Source organism: Anopheles moucheti, chromosome 3 (genome assembly GCF_943734755.1).
Source record: "Anopheles moucheti chromosome 3, idAnoMoucSN_F20_07, whole genome shotgun sequence".
NCBI classification, from domain to species: Eukaryota; Metazoa; Arthropoda; class Insecta; order Diptera; family Culicidae; genus Anopheles; species Anopheles moucheti.
In genome coordinates this window covers 31314520-31329973 of record NC_069141.1, presented here as the reverse complement: position 1 = coordinate 31329973, position 15454 = coordinate 31314520, and the positions used below count along the sequence as shown (strand labels likewise).

The 15454-nt window shown below is 46.3% G+C and overlaps 1 protein-coding gene across 1 annotated transcript in view; it reads left to right on the top strand.

The window, feature by feature from the left end:
- LOC128304892 (protein sickie) overlaps window positions 1–15454 on the top strand; it is a 294004-nt gene that overhangs the window by 180965 nt on the left and 97585 nt on the right. The window contains exons 6-8 of the mRNA XM_053042134.1: window positions 1790–1926; window positions 3687–3837; window positions 5541–7523. Coding sequence (XP_052898094.1) covers window positions 1790–1926; window positions 3687–3837; window positions 5541–7523 — 2271 coding nt within the window. The remainder of the gene's footprint in view (window positions 1–1789; window positions 1927–3686; window positions 3838–5540; window positions 7524–15454) is intronic.

Below are 15454 nucleotides of genomic sequence, written 5' to 3'. Positions count from 1 at the left end.
TTTGTGGTGGCTATTTTCAGAACAAAACGCATTCGCATATTCTGCAATTTGCCCGGTAGTTCGCAGCCGAGAAAGCCGTTCCGGTTATCAATAATGTTGCCATTTCCGTCATTTTGTGACATTAATAATAGTACGCCGGGATTGTGCCGTCAATTGGTCTATCGCTTCTTTTGCCCACCGATAGATGGCGCTGGCAGGGGAGGGTGTACTCATAAATAATTTATTACGGCCCCGAGTGCGATCGTAGTGCCGTTCGGTCACTAATTGCCCCGACCGTGGTGTGATTCGCTTCGGTTCAGTTAAACGGTTCTTGTTCGCTGTCAATGAACCTCCGCCTGATGGGTTGAACTTTAGCGAGTTACCGTAGTGGTCGAGGTTTCGCTTGAAGCGCGTTCTCTAGCGCTGGTGGTCAGATTAAATTCTCGATGTACGCGGTAGCCAGCTGAAGGCTGGTGGACAGAAGTTCTTGGAAAGAGGCACATGGTTGGCGAATGGCTAAACAGTTGACAGAAGGCTCATGTTGCTCTACCCCTGCGGGAGGTATATGTCGCTGGTTTATGGATGCAATGTCAGTATGTGCAACAGCTGTACGGGTTTTTTTGTTGCGTTTTGGCCTGCTTCGTTTTTTGGTAACACTAGAAGCCTCACAACGATCCGGGGATGATCCATGATCCAGCCGAGGGAGATCCGGGGAGTGAGAAGTTACCTCGAAACGCCCACCGAATAGACCAAAGGAAAAAAAAAGACCCGTTCCCCGATCTCGTTTCCATTCTCCCGAAAGTGGGAACAGAAAAGGGGAGGTTTGTGCGCCGGTGTGCCTGCAAGAGGGTCACAAGGGCACTCATTGCATATTCTACCATCGCACGCAAAACACGCCATCACCGTCGTGTGGCGCAACGATGCACCTCCAACTGCATCGGGAACTGGACCAAACCCGGTGCTTCGGGGCCAGAATTAGCAATCACTGCTCGCCACTCGCTGGTGCGCATTTTTAACGCATCTTCTTCCCGCTCACAGCACTAGCGAACCCGTCCCGTAAACCCGGTAGCAAAAACATTCCCCACGACACGTCGTCGACGCGGGACGGACGGAGCACTTCATCCTCCAGAATCCCGTTAATGGGTCAAATTTATCACACCTTTTTCACACCGCCACCGCCACGGTTCGGTGGGGGTTCTCAGGGTATATAACCTAAAACCCCCGGACCTAAAAGAAGATTAAACTTCCATCACCGTTTATAGGCTGCCTCTTCACCGATCGGCAATGGCGGAACGTCACCTGAGGAAGCGCCAATCTGCACACTAGCATCTAATTTAATTATGCAAATGTCTGCCGCTGCCAATCGCGATGATGCTAATGACGGGGCTATTTTTGCGTAGGCCACCGTCCAAGACGCCGCTGGACACGAGCATCGAAGGTCGGCCGTTTTGTGTTTTTAAACACACATTCAAAGGGAAAACCCTCGACCGATAAGCTTCAGTGCGCCTTCGCACATAATCGACCACATTTGCATAAACCTCCAGCCCACCCCTGGCCAGGGTAGTTCCATTTCATTTTCGATATCAATTTGTTTAGAAACGAGTAGAGCTATAGGTGCCCGAGGTGTGTAGCACAGTAAACTTTCACTCCGACCACGAAGTCGAAGGGACCACTTCAGCTTCCACAGAAATGATTGACTTTTCCGACTTTTGGACATGACGAAACTTTCAGCTCCTTAGATGAAGTTTTACCAAACCCAAGCTTTAACACCTTTCGTGTTCGTTCTTTTTCCGGTTCTCTCGCCTTACAGACAACTTCCGGTGCCGTACGCTAAGGCGGGCGTTAATGGCGGCACGGCGATACCACTGCCGGCTACCGTGCAGGTCACGAGACGATGTCCACCGGACAAAGTGCGTCCACTGCCACCGACACCGAACCAGCAGACGGGTAAGTTTCGCAGTTCCGTTCCAATTCCAGCAAATGGGACACCGACGTTTAAGGATGATGATGGTGGATGATCCAGCCGTGGATCTTCAAGCTGTGGCCCAACTTCTGAACCCCAGTAGCGTCCCTTTCATGGAGAGGATTGGAGAGTCTTTCAGTTTACTGTTAATTAGTTTTCCACCTCCAACTAGTGTTCCCCATTACGGTGAAGATAAGAAAAGGGAGGTCGATAAAACTGTAAACTCAAACAGGATTTTGAGGCCACTTCTGCTTAATGTTTCTTAATTTGAGCACACTCGTACGGAATGTTGGAAAAGTTTGAAGGTACAACGGGCAAAGCGAATTAACGATTTGCATTTATCATTCAAACTGTAAATCAAAATGATATTTGCAGGACGTTGTCTTTGTCCAAATTGATAGAATAATTAAGTATCCTAGAGCATCTCAGGAACATCCCATTCTCGTCCAAACTTCTACAAGAGACAAAGAAATAGGAGATCCATTGTTTGGTTAGGATGTGTTCCAGGTAAGCTGGTGTGTTTGTGTGCAGTTTCTCTTCGCTTGAAGTTTAAATTAAATCCTCTGCTCCTCATAAATGCAATGCTTGATTGCATTCCCAGCCCATTATAGCGTTCTGATTGGAGTTTGAAATTTACATACGGTATCTATTTACATACCGACTTTAGATCCTTTTCCGATGCTCAACACACACCCAGTCGTGGATTATGTCAGTAAATGGTTCTGTTTGAAGTACATCTGCAAGCGGGCTCAATGGAAACGCATTTTCCGTAAACGGCAATTAAAACCGAAATTCGATTAAAATTCATCGTTTATCTGCACGCCCTTTCAAAGGGTTGGTTGGTGGGACTTAAAAAACGGAGCAACAAACAAGCTCACCCAGCACCCAGCAGCTAGTCTGCTAGGTCTGAAATAAAAGTCTCACCAAAGTCCAATTAGAACGTGGCCCGTAGCACGTTGGCAAGCTCATACAGCATGTTTAATCTCCTATAAATTAATTATAAGCAAGTTGCCGGTGTCTATGGCCGCTCGCCCACAGGATCGAGGTCTGCTGCATGTCGAGGATGTTCCACCCGAAGGTCACCATTGATGCGCTCCGGGAGCCACTCGATAGCTAGTTTTACCGCAAGATAAACTTTTATCCTGCTACTGTCCACTAGCGTGCGACGTAGTGACTCCTGTTTCGACCTCTGCTACCTTTACCGAGCGTGCTGTTTGGAACCCGGTATCTGAAGCGACCCGTTTTGGCCAGACAGGATCGTATCGCAGCCTTCGAGCATTAAGCTAAATAATAAATTATCATGCAAGTACTCGAATGCGAGAACACCGCTTTAAGCTAGGGGTATTTTGGAATTAGGTGTGGTATCGTGCTCCCCAGCCACCCGCTACGACTCTACTCGAATGTTTTCAGCGTTCCTGGGGGACTCATAGTAACAAAATCGAAAACACTCGTTCTCTAATGTACTGACAGTGTGGTTCTTGGCTGGCGGTGAAGTCACAGTGCACCACCACCATCGGGTTGGATCCTTTTGCCCCTAGTAGGTGTGAGAACCATTTCTCATTATTTGTAGATTTTAAATTCATGTCCCCCTCGTCCGCCGGCATTCATTCCCATCATCTTCCCAGTGTCACCGACGATGAGCTTGCCCGAACTTCAGCCAGAAAGCAAAATATGGTCCGCTTTGGAATTAAAAATTCATTCACTATCTCACCTCTCTCTCTCTCTCTCTCCCATCGCTCCACAGGATTGCTGCACGGTGGGTTGCAGAAGCATACGCTTGGTGCCGGTGGCGGCATCCACAACAGTACACCCGCCGATGGCAATAGCTGCCCTGGGAGTCCGCAGCATCACAACGGCACGGCGATAATCACACAAATCCCGAAGGGAAACAATAGGTAAGCGATATCGCGCACGCTGACCGCGGAAGACGACAGAACCACCAACATTACGGCACGGAACCGAGAGAATAACAACACAACACCCCTGGGATAAGTGGTGCTTTACTTGCGCGAAACTGATGTTTGTGGTTTTGTTGGAAAGAAGAAACAAAAAAAAAAAGCAGTACCCCAACGGTATATGAGTGATGGAATTCGTTCGGTTTTGTTTTGCCACTCCATCCCATCATGCCCCGATGGCTTTTGTTTTTGGCCATTTTATGCGGATGGTCGCTCACGGTATTTCGCGCTAAAAACTTTTGCTACTTAGCGCAACTAAAAGGAGGAAGGATTCCCAAGTAACAGTGTTTTTTTAAATAAATAATTTGAATTTGTATTGCAAATTGCATAACTTTAGGCGTGTATGGGTATACTCCAAGATGCAACTTTATATCGAATAACGCCTGCTTTGGCGCCATTCTCTTAGTAAAACCCTCCTTGTTTTGGCCTTCTTAGCTTCGTTTAACAAGGATAGCATTCGAGTCGTCCTAGGTAGATGAATAGTTTCGAGACACAAAGACGAGTACTTTGGACGAGAGTTTGCTGCCTTTGAATGGAATGAAAGTTCTATTCAAAAATCCAGCTCGTTCCGTAGCTGGTACTAGTTCGGTGCATTGACTAACGTACATTAACCTCCTAATCAGCCTTAAAAGGGATTTGTCTCGGGTTGTTGTACCTACCCGACCATCAATTTTAATTATGAATAAACGTGTCGCGTCCTTGTGAACACTTCAGCTCATTTTACATGCCAGCAATATTATGCTTTATGTTATTGGCATTTACAGAAACACTTATCACGCGATTGGCAAAAGAAAGATATACTCCACCGGCTCCGTTGTAATCGAAACAAATTGTATTATGTAGTTTAAATGAGAGGCTCTCTCTTTTCACCTTTTGTTACGGTCCCACGGTTGGTGAGGGATCTTTTTTTTTTGGGCCAAATAAAAATTGACACGCACAAATGTATTCCGTTTATCGTAGCACACACCTCACGCACCCAAATATGGGCAATCGAAATCCTGAGCGTAACGCCCAGCGGGATACAGCGGGATCGTACATGAACAAGAATTAACACTTACTTGTGCCGTAAATCAAAAGCCCCCCGCCTCTCCAAAATGCCAAAAGAAAAATAAACCCACGGATGCTACGGAAGAACAACAACAACAAAACAAAACAAAACGGGAGGATTGAATTTTACTCTGTTCGAACCAAAGTTTTGTGGATATCGAGCGATTTTGCGAGCGTGCAAATAAATCAAAAGTCAAATTCGAAGGACGTGCGTGAAAGTCCTGCTCGGTGGAGGTGCCGAGTGTTGGGTATTACGCGCCAAATGCTGTCAATTACCTCCTCTGTCAGAGAACCCTGGACCAGGGTGAGCCTTCGCGCAGGAATTGTTCGCAGATTCGTTCTTTCGCAGTAGGGGGAAAATGTTGAAATAAGTTTAGGCTAAAGCACACAGCATTTTGTTGTGTGTCGAATAAAATGTTGGATATTATTGTTGTGGATTGTTCACACTTCAACTCGCCGTTTTAGCTTTGTTTGCCCTCAAAGATTACGATCGTTTTAATTTTTTTTTAGTTTTAATTCTTGTAAATACATACTACCCTTAATATTTGCATCAGATGACTCATGACTGGTTTTCTTTCTCGCTCTCCCATTCACAGCCTACGCCTTCCGCAAGCGACCAACTGCAAAATTCCCGCCAGCCCGTACTCGGTCGCGAATACGTTGCAGCACAACAATCATCACAACAATAACAACAACACTATCACGCTGATTCCGAATGGTAACGTGACGAACATTCCCACCAATCCGGCCCAGCAGCAACAACAGCACCAGAAACATTCGATGCTGGACAAGTTTAAGCTGTTCAACAGCAAGGAAAAGCAGGACCGTGCTGCCCAGAAGTCACAGATCTCCAAGCGCACGAGTTCGAGCAGTGGGTTCTCCTCGGCCCGCAGCGAACGCAGCGATTCCAGCCTCAGCCTGGACAATGGGCACCACCAGGGACCGTTACAGCCGACGGTCGTTCCTACGTCCGCCATCCCGGGCGCAAAGATCAAAGAGTCCGGTCTGAAGAAGCTTGACTCGAGCGCCAAATCATCACCCTCGGCGTCCCTGACCAAATCGTCCTCCAAACTCATATCATCCAAATCGAGCTCGAAAGAAGCGTCCAAAGCGGCGGCCAAGGCTGCGGCCGCTGCGGAAAAGCAGCGGCACAAGGATCCGAGCGGGGCGCCAGACTCCACGCCCCAAACGCACATTCCGCTCGCACCGCAGAAGGCGCAGAAAATTCCGATGGCGACAACCGTGACGACGACCTCGCTGGCGACGTGTGCTGCCGGTGCTGCGTCGGCGATGGCCGCGGCGAAGTTGCAAGCGCAAGATTCGTCCCGTCTCAAGCTTGCCACCGTGGGCAGTGCCGGTCGAAAACTGGACGCCAAATCGGAAAGTAAAACTAGTTTACTTCAGCCGCAGATGATGGTGGCACAGTCCCCGAAAACGATGGTGCCTCCGCACCAGCAACAGCAGCACCAGCAGCAGCAGCAGCAGCAACAGATGCAACAGTCAGCAGTTGGCACCGGCATTCCGAAACCGATGGCCGCAATCAAGGGAACGAGCAAACCGACGCAGCTGCTCTCATCGACCGCTGGCAGTGGGAAGGAGGAACTAACCGTGTGTAAGCCGGTCGTCGGTGCAATCGTGCAGCCGCAGGTGCCAAACAACAACAACGCCAACGGGACGATCAGTGTCAGTGGTAACAACAACACCATGATGGGTCAGCTTCTCCTCCATCAGCAGCAACAGCAACAGCAGCAACAACAGCTGATCGCGAATGGGACTAGTAACGGTAGCGGCGCCATGTCCGACAGTATGCACTCGAACTCCACGCAAGGTGCCTCGATGGGTCAACACTCGACCAACTCGAGCGAAACGTCCAGTGTCGTGGCATATCGTCCCAGCTCCGAATCGGGCTCGGAACAGCTTCTCCAATCGCCGCAGAAACTGCACCCCGTCAATGGTGCTGCGGGACCACCGCTTCTGTACGGTGGACAACCGGATGTGAACCTCAACAGCAGTAACAACGGTAGCAGCAGTCCGGGCGCCGGACATGTCTTCCATAATGGCAACGGTAATCTGCACCACAGCAACAACAACCACACCAATGCCACCAACAACAACAATAACATCAACAAGTTCCACACCGTACCGACGAAGATGCTCAACACGGGCGGTCCCGTTGCCGGGAACCAGACCACGATCTACGAGCAGGAGGAAAAGCAAATCACCGTGCTTCCGATGCGACCGCTACTTCGCGGGTACAACAGTCACGTCACGTTGCCGACGCGCGGTACCCGCGGTCATCATCCGCACCATCCGCATGTCCACCATCACCAGCTAATGGCGGCCGATTACTGTGAAGACTTCAACGGTCAGGGTGGCGGGTACTGCAGCGATGGTGACGCACTGCGTAAGATCCCGGCTCGCTACTCGGACAACATCGACAACGGTTACCTTTCCGAGGGTGGTGGTGGTGGTGGTGGCGGAGGTGCCAGCATCCTGACAAGTGCAGGCCGTCAGCAGCACGCATCCTACATCAGTTCGCTGCGGGCCCGCACCCAACTGCCAACGACCATCGAAGAACGGTGAGTAACGCGGCCGCTCATGCCGCTGCATAAAGTTGTCGGATTAGACATTCCCAAATTTTGCGTGGAGATTATGTGTGGACCCTCTCCCTGGTTTTTCGGAAGGTGGCGAGATGGTTTCGGACTTTATCCCCGACGACATGCCGTTGACAGGCAGTTTTCGCCTTCCGTTTGTGGTGTTTCGGTTACGATTAATAGTGAATTCTTTGGAACTGATGAGATAAATCGACCGAAGCGTGTGGTGCGGTACCGATAGGCCGTTTCATATTGCATCCAGGCTCCAGTTCCCCAGTTGTTGCCCTATTTGTTCGCCCTAATCACGTACTCCCACCAAACCGGGAAGAAGAGATATGAGATGTGTTAGTGTGGCAGGATAAACTATCCTCCCCCGCCCGGTAGAAATTGGGGCGTCCATTTCACGGTCCCAAATCCCGAAATAATTGAACCGCGCTTCGCCTCGTAATGTGATCCCAAGCTTGACGAGTGCTCGAGATGGAGAGATGTCCCATCTCTTCAGGACCTTTTCTGAGTGTGGTTCTGTGTGTGGTTTAATGCGGTTTAATTTTCCCTTCGCGCACTCGCAGGGTGTAAGTCCGGATCGTGGAGCAGTTTTTAGTGGCAATTAAAAGACTAATGGGAGGAAAGAGCGAGTGTGTGTCGTGTGTGTTTTAGCTCGCTGCTTTTTGTGCAGGGTTTTCCATCCTTTGGTGTAATTAATTTACTTGCACACTTGGAATAATCTGTTCTACAAAAGGAAATGGTTGTGCTGTCGTGTTGAAAGGCGACCACACAGCGTGCGCGTGTATCGATCGACACGGGAAACTCCAATGAGTTGTTGTTTTCGGGCAACCTTTTTCGCCTAGGAGGGTGGCCGTTCTATCGCTTTTTATTTCGGGTTGAACCATGCCCGACTCCCTTTTATGTTTTATTTAATTCTCATCGCTGCTTGAACCCAGCCTCAACTGTTCGACCCGCCTCTCGCACCAAACGATGCTCTCTGCACACAAACCGTCTGGTCGCATAACTCATAATTATGCTGCCCTAGTCAGTGCAGTGCGCGGGTGACGAGGGAGGAGTAGTGCACAATGTAAGGCAGGGAAATGGAAATCCATAAACCCCGTTGCAGGGTGGTTCGTCGGTAGGGAAGTTACAAAGCATTGCTTACTGCTGCTACATGCGATGAATAAAGGACGTTTTAGCAACAACATCCTTCGTCTGAATGGCGTCGACGATGAGTAACCATTCATTGTTACGAGCGGATCACAATCGAACCGAATCATGCACATCTTCTTCACTGCTACACATTCCCCACACCCCCGGACACCATTACCGTCCACTCGAGTGTTCCAAAAATGAGGACATGTAGTGAGCAAAGCGATGAGGGCAAATTAAATTACTCTCCTTTAATGATGTAATATTGTTGCACTCCTGTTCGCAACATGAGGACGTGCTGCACATGGTAGAGTGACATTTTTTTTGCAATGGCCCCGTTGAAGATGATTTCCTTTCGGGGCAATATTTTTAGATAGCTTCTATGGTGACCTACAATACTGCTTTTACCTTCCTAATTTTCAAAGCACCCTGTTGTGGTCAGCAACAAAAGGTATGCTACCGCTACGCGATTGTAAATGTATGATAGCCAGGAAGCATATCCTGCACGGAATGATATAAATATCATTGGCATCCCGTTGCATCCTGCGGAAAGGCATCATACTGACAGGATGGCACTGTTTACCAGTTCCTATCCGTTCCTTTTTGCGTAGCGTAAACGAAGAAGAAGTGTGTGTTGTGTGTTTTTACTTCCGCTTAAAAGGGGTGAAATAAAAGGTTACGTTGATAAATAGTGTGAATGTTTGGCCTAAAAGGAAATTTAATAATGGCACAAAAAGTGAAGGTGAAGGATAAGAAAAAAAAGCCAAGCAAACGACGCTAGGGGGGAAAATCCGTTAGAACAGGGAACATTGACTCTACCAGACGGCGGAGACTTAAGGATGAGATGTTTATTGGATTTTTAGGCCATGCCACTGACAGCGTGTTGCACAGGATTCGTTTCGGGGGTGCCTTTTTTATTTTTTTCCGGTCGGATTCTATCTTTCCTGATCGAAAAATCGCATTCCTACGGGACTCATGGCAAACTTGGCAATAATACGAGTTAAATAATGTGAGCTAACTGGAAACGATAGGGTAAAAAAACAGCAGTGTAACAAATTTCTTGTTGACAGCCATCAATTTGTTCGTGTTTTTTTGTCTATAATATATACAGATTTAAGGTATATTTCAAACAAGCATTGATATAATCCATCCTCTTTCATTTTTCGCTTAGTAAGCTCAATCCAAAGAACAATTTAATTATTTTATGTTTTATTAAAATTACTTTTACGACAAGGATTGCATACTTTTAGGCGTTACAAACCCTACAAAGCGATATGATTGGGATCTCATGTTTAACAATGAGATTGGAACTTAATAATTTGCATAATGAATCCAAATTCCCTCATCAGACAGCTTAAAACGAAAGCACACGGTCGAGATGAAATGGTTGGTAACAATTATCCCAGAAGCTGATCATCTCTCGGCATAGTACTAAGAACTCAACAGCTTAGAAGCGAATTAATAGAAATTTTATTCCATCCATCGAATTAAATTGAGTTATTTTTAGAACCACGCGAAGTGACGAGAATTATCGCAAACTTTTATCTCAAACCCCACCCCGAGTGGACGCTGTTCGTGGCGTAGGAGGATGTGTCTGAAGCTTTCGAGTGCGTTCTCCTCCCTGCTGCGATAAAACACTAACCAACAGGTGGTCTTTGTTTCGCCCACTGTCTGTCTCATCTCAGACTCTTATCGTTGTTTTTTTTTGTTTTGGTGCTCACGTCTCAGTGAACAACGTACACAGCGCTACAATACCGGATCCGGAAATTACGATACCGAGACAAAGTTTTTCCCTTTTTTATTCCGCTCCCGGTACTGCGAATTTCGTACACGACACGAGGCGATAGTTTATCAAAGCGATTGAAAAACTTTCTTCTGCCCAACAGCAGCGTGCGAAAACCATCATCGTCACCGTCATTGGGTGCGGAATAGATCTGTGCTCACAAGGGGCTGGATCGGTGCATTATTCACACCCTGCTCACGACACACCCGAACGGCAGAAATTTTCAGGAGCTGTGTGCATTGTTATATGAGGCGAGGCAGAATAACAGAAGAGCTTGTGCAGTGTCGCTTGTCGCATGACAATGTCCTGTTTGATGCTACGGAAGTGCAAACGATGAGAGAAAAAATGTCCTCCCTTCCTCCATGGGCTTCATGCATAAAAGGGAAGATCGTTGATATCGTGTTTTGATATGTTATATTGCAAGTACTCTGTGGCGAGAATAAAATGCAACAGAATGTCTGGCATTCTCTCAGATCGTTGCACGGGAATTGTGGGGTTAAGTTGCACCGGAGCAAAATATCATTGGAATCGGGTGAAGTTTTAATATTATTCATAGAAAAAGGCACTCCATCGATTGATAAGCTGCAGTACAACATATTTCCAACATTCATCGACGTGTTTATAGTGCCGAGGAGTCGTCCGTCTGGGAAGTTTGATGGATTTTTGTATTAATATGAACCACAACCTAAAGGTGTCTATTTCGTACGAAGTTGCGGAAACAGTTGCATGTTGCGTAAATTGCACAAGGGAAACGCTTATTCGCCGCTTCCTACTCTGGTCTCTAAACAGCGTTATTAGCACCTACCACGGCACGAAGTCTCTTTATGAAACACTTCTCTGTGCCACCAATCTGGCACCAAATTCTACATCCCTTACGGTCGGCCTCTGTCACACTTTACCGCTCCCATTCGGGACCATTGTTTAGGGGACGCACCCCGCCTTTCGGGGTGTAAACTTAGCGTGAAGAAATCTATTTTTCCATCGCACGTGCACACCACACGGCCACCGTTCATTGGTGACCCCAGCAGCAGCTTGACGGTGAAACCGGAGGCTGAAAGTCCTTTTTATTTTGCAGGTAGTAGTGCCCATCACCGTGGGACATTAAACCATTGTTTGCTGTCGAATCTTTTAATGCACACGCAGCGTACGTTACGCAATCTTTACAGCAGGGAATATGGGACATTTCATATTTTGGGTGCTTTATTTAAAAGGCTGCAGCAAATTCTCTATATCGCTGTCCAGATTTTCCGAAACGCGTCGGGGGACAAATTTGTGCTAGCGCCGGGAAGAATACAAGGAAGATTATTCGCAAACGCACGGGATATGCCGAATGAGTATCCCCGGGTTTGTACGGGTTGGAATGTGTTCCCTTTCCCAGGAGGGATTTGATATGGTTGTAAATCATTTTCCGATTTGTCTGCAACGCTCTCTCCCTTTGTCGCTTTCTCCCTTTTTGTCATACGAGAGTGATGGAAGTTCCATTAGTAGACTTCCTTTAGCGGTGGCCATTATCTTTAACGACTGCTGTTGGTTTTGAGATAAGGTATATATTATTCTCCCAAGGGCTTAGCGAATTATGAACCGTGTCTCAACGGTGATTTGGATCACCTAATCAGAGGATGCGCTATTCGGTGGTTATAATTTATTTATTTTTGATTTTGACTCATTAATTTATCGTACATGAACAAATTAGATTTGTTTTTAAACTTATCATAATGCTTTTCTTTCTGATTTAAATATTTCTACTTGCTAAATGTTTGTAATATTCTAAAATTGTTTCTTTTCGCCTGTTTTTAACGATCAAAATTACAAAACAAATGGAGAAAGCTTCTCCACAGCTTCAAGCTTTATCCGAGACACACTTGAATCGGGTAGTGCTCGAGCAGTTTATATTGCTGCTGGAACTCATTTCGAGTATGAGGTTTGTGTCTCAGCTCGATAGAGTTTCGAGCAATCATGGATTGTGTCTTGGATATAATAGTCGGTTTGGAATAGAGCAAATTCGAGTTCGGTCTAAAGATAATAATCTTTTTGCTTAAATTAAATACAATTTAACTGGAAGCTGATTTTTGATTGATAAGGCTTTTTTTTAGTTGATTCGCCTTAAAATCAATTTTACATTACTTTTCATTTCATATTTGATAGTTATTGGAGGGTGTTCGATATCGCAACACAAACAAACTGGAAAGGTTGTTGTTGTTGTCAAATATTAAAGAGGCTTTGGACCTCCAGGGTCTCTTTCGCCTCAACTGGAAAGGTGATCCACTGCGTCTTCCACATGGGCGAAAATCATGTAAAAAAGGCGGGAACTCGTTCGAAAGTCATTAAGGGATTCGTAATATTTGATATATTTAATTGTCAAATTAATTATAATAATTAATCATTGATATATTATTATCACACCTTACTTATGCTTTTATCAAAAAACGATTAACCTTCCTTTAAATATCCCAAATATTAATTCATTTGGGGAAGTCCACGAAAATGCAGACAGTAGAAGAGTAAAGCTAGATAGTTATATTGTGCAAAAATGGTAAACTGTTGCACGTGTGACAGAACGATATCAATTAATGAAACTTCAATTTTGGGACATCAACTTGTACAACAAAACATATGACATGTATGTAAACTTTCCTCGGAAACCGTGAAATCGACCAAAGTCTTGCATCAATGCATCGTTGTGCCGTGCGAGTTCAGCGTGCACATCAATGTCCGTGCGAGAATTCACCCCCTAACAGGAGGAAACATCTTGACCGTACTGCTGCAGGGGAGATATTGTGGTTTTATCTTTCACCTCACGACGGTCCAGTTGGGAAAAGTGTCGGGAAATTGAAACATCTGGTTTTGGGGTTTTGTTGCCACACCACGCTCAACTGGAACGTGTTCCTAGCACACGGCCCGGTTGGATGATTGGATGTTTGTGTGTGTGTGTGTGTAATTCTGGCCTGGAGGGTGGTAAATATTTTATCAAAACACAAAACAACACACCGACCACCAGCTGGAGTAGTTCGGCCGTTTGATGTTCGCCTTCGGCAGCGTAACAGTTCTACATGCATCAGCGATAAGAATAAGGGGAAGTAATGTATTTCTGGTTTGGTTTTTTCCACCTTCTCCACCGCGTGCAAATCCGTCGTAACCTTTGCGTTGGCGAATGTCTAACCTTACCCTTGGGATGCAGTGATAGGACGATTCGGTCCGAAACAGAGTGGTCTGCACGAAATTGTAAGTTACCGCGTAGGGTGGACGTGGAAATTGATGCTTCTACTTAACAGTCAACCGGGTCGTTTCAAGACACCGTCTATTGATGCTACATTGTGGGATTTTTTTGTACGACAAAGGATGTTTCCGATTCGGAGGTATGTCTGAGGAACAAAATGGCAGAGAAAGTGTCTATATGAAGTGTCAATAGCTAATTCATATTTGTTTTCTCCTCCTTTCTAATATTTGCTTTAAGTTAGTTAGTTTATTTTATACCATTTTCTGATTTCTCCAAATTCGAAAACCTTAATAACCATCATAAACTAATAATAGTATACCTTCAGGCGTCATTTTCAAATTTCCCCTTAAAGTATGCAATCCGAATGGCAAAAATAGCTCTTTGGAGCACCCACCGTGAAATTTATGTCTATGATTAAACAACAACATCTCCAGACCCACCAGTGTCTTTAATATTCCAACAGCCATAACCGTAAGGGCCACTCCCAGCAGTAAACCGCTACCAGGAAATGCTCATCCATTTATTAATTCAACTCCATTGCAGCGAGACCGCGAAAAATCTCGACCATAATTGCAATCCTTGCCCTGCGAGTGTGGACACCGCAAGAGGCAACTAACCACAGCTATAACCACACCGCACAACCTAACAACCCATCACGAAGGGCAATCAAATCAAATTCAATTAATTAAATTGTCTCCTGCTTGTTCTTTGCAAGTTGGCCACCACCGAGTAGACTAGTGGCGGGTTGCTGGTCAAAATATTTCCCAGACACAACCCGCCCATCGTGGCAAAACTTCCATTTCCAATACTCAACTGTCAGCTTCTTGAATAAGCTCCAATGGATACCGATCCGGGACAGAACGCCAGTCTGTCTGGTACGGGTTTGCAAAAACGGACATGTCCTGCCGTTGCACCGTCCTATCAATCGGTACCGGGTATCCTTGTCCCGCAACATCCACGAAGAACGCTTATCGCTCACTGGCTTTGCACAATCAACATTTGCAGTCTCTTTTTACGACACGTTTTCCTGTGAGTGCGCTGCTTCCGGGTGCTTCGATTTGGTGTCCGTCTTCCCCCCGAACCGAAGGAGTGTGTACGTTACATTGTGTCCTCCATTTGTTCTCCAATATTCCCAACGAAGTTCGGTGGCGACACACACTGTGTTCGTCACATTTTATCAGTTGTTGTGGAGTCGCTTCTTGCTGTTGCCCTTGCCAACGGTTTGGTGCTTTCTTCGTCGTCTGTCGCCGACCTAAGTCGTGCGGTGGCGATGAGTCATAACGTCCTATCTCTGCCCGTGTATGGCAATGGTATATGTATGGTTCCGCAAAACGGAAGGGATCGGTTGCTTGCGATATGAAAACTAAGGGGGAAAAGGACACGTTCTCACAAACGGCACTGGGTGGCTCGAAGTCGGAAGTTTTCCCTTTACCGCCGGTACAAGAGACAAACCCAAACTACCCCTCTACGAGGGTACGCTCATCATCTGTTCAGCAGACACAACGATACACACCCAAATTGAGAGTGAGAACCGATGGGAACGAAATGCTCACCGTCGGTTTGTGAGAGCGAATTGTTCTCTGTTGGGTTGTTGGAAAAATCTCGCTAAACTACCCTTCTGGAGGAAGTATTATTCTGCTAGATTCTGCCACATCATATTTAAGCGCCTGCAGGTATGCAACTAGTGTTGATTTACACAGCACATACTCTTTCTACTATTTTTAGGCTTTGATGCATACTTTTAGGCTTTCTCGCTAAACTTCCATTTTTTAAAAGAAG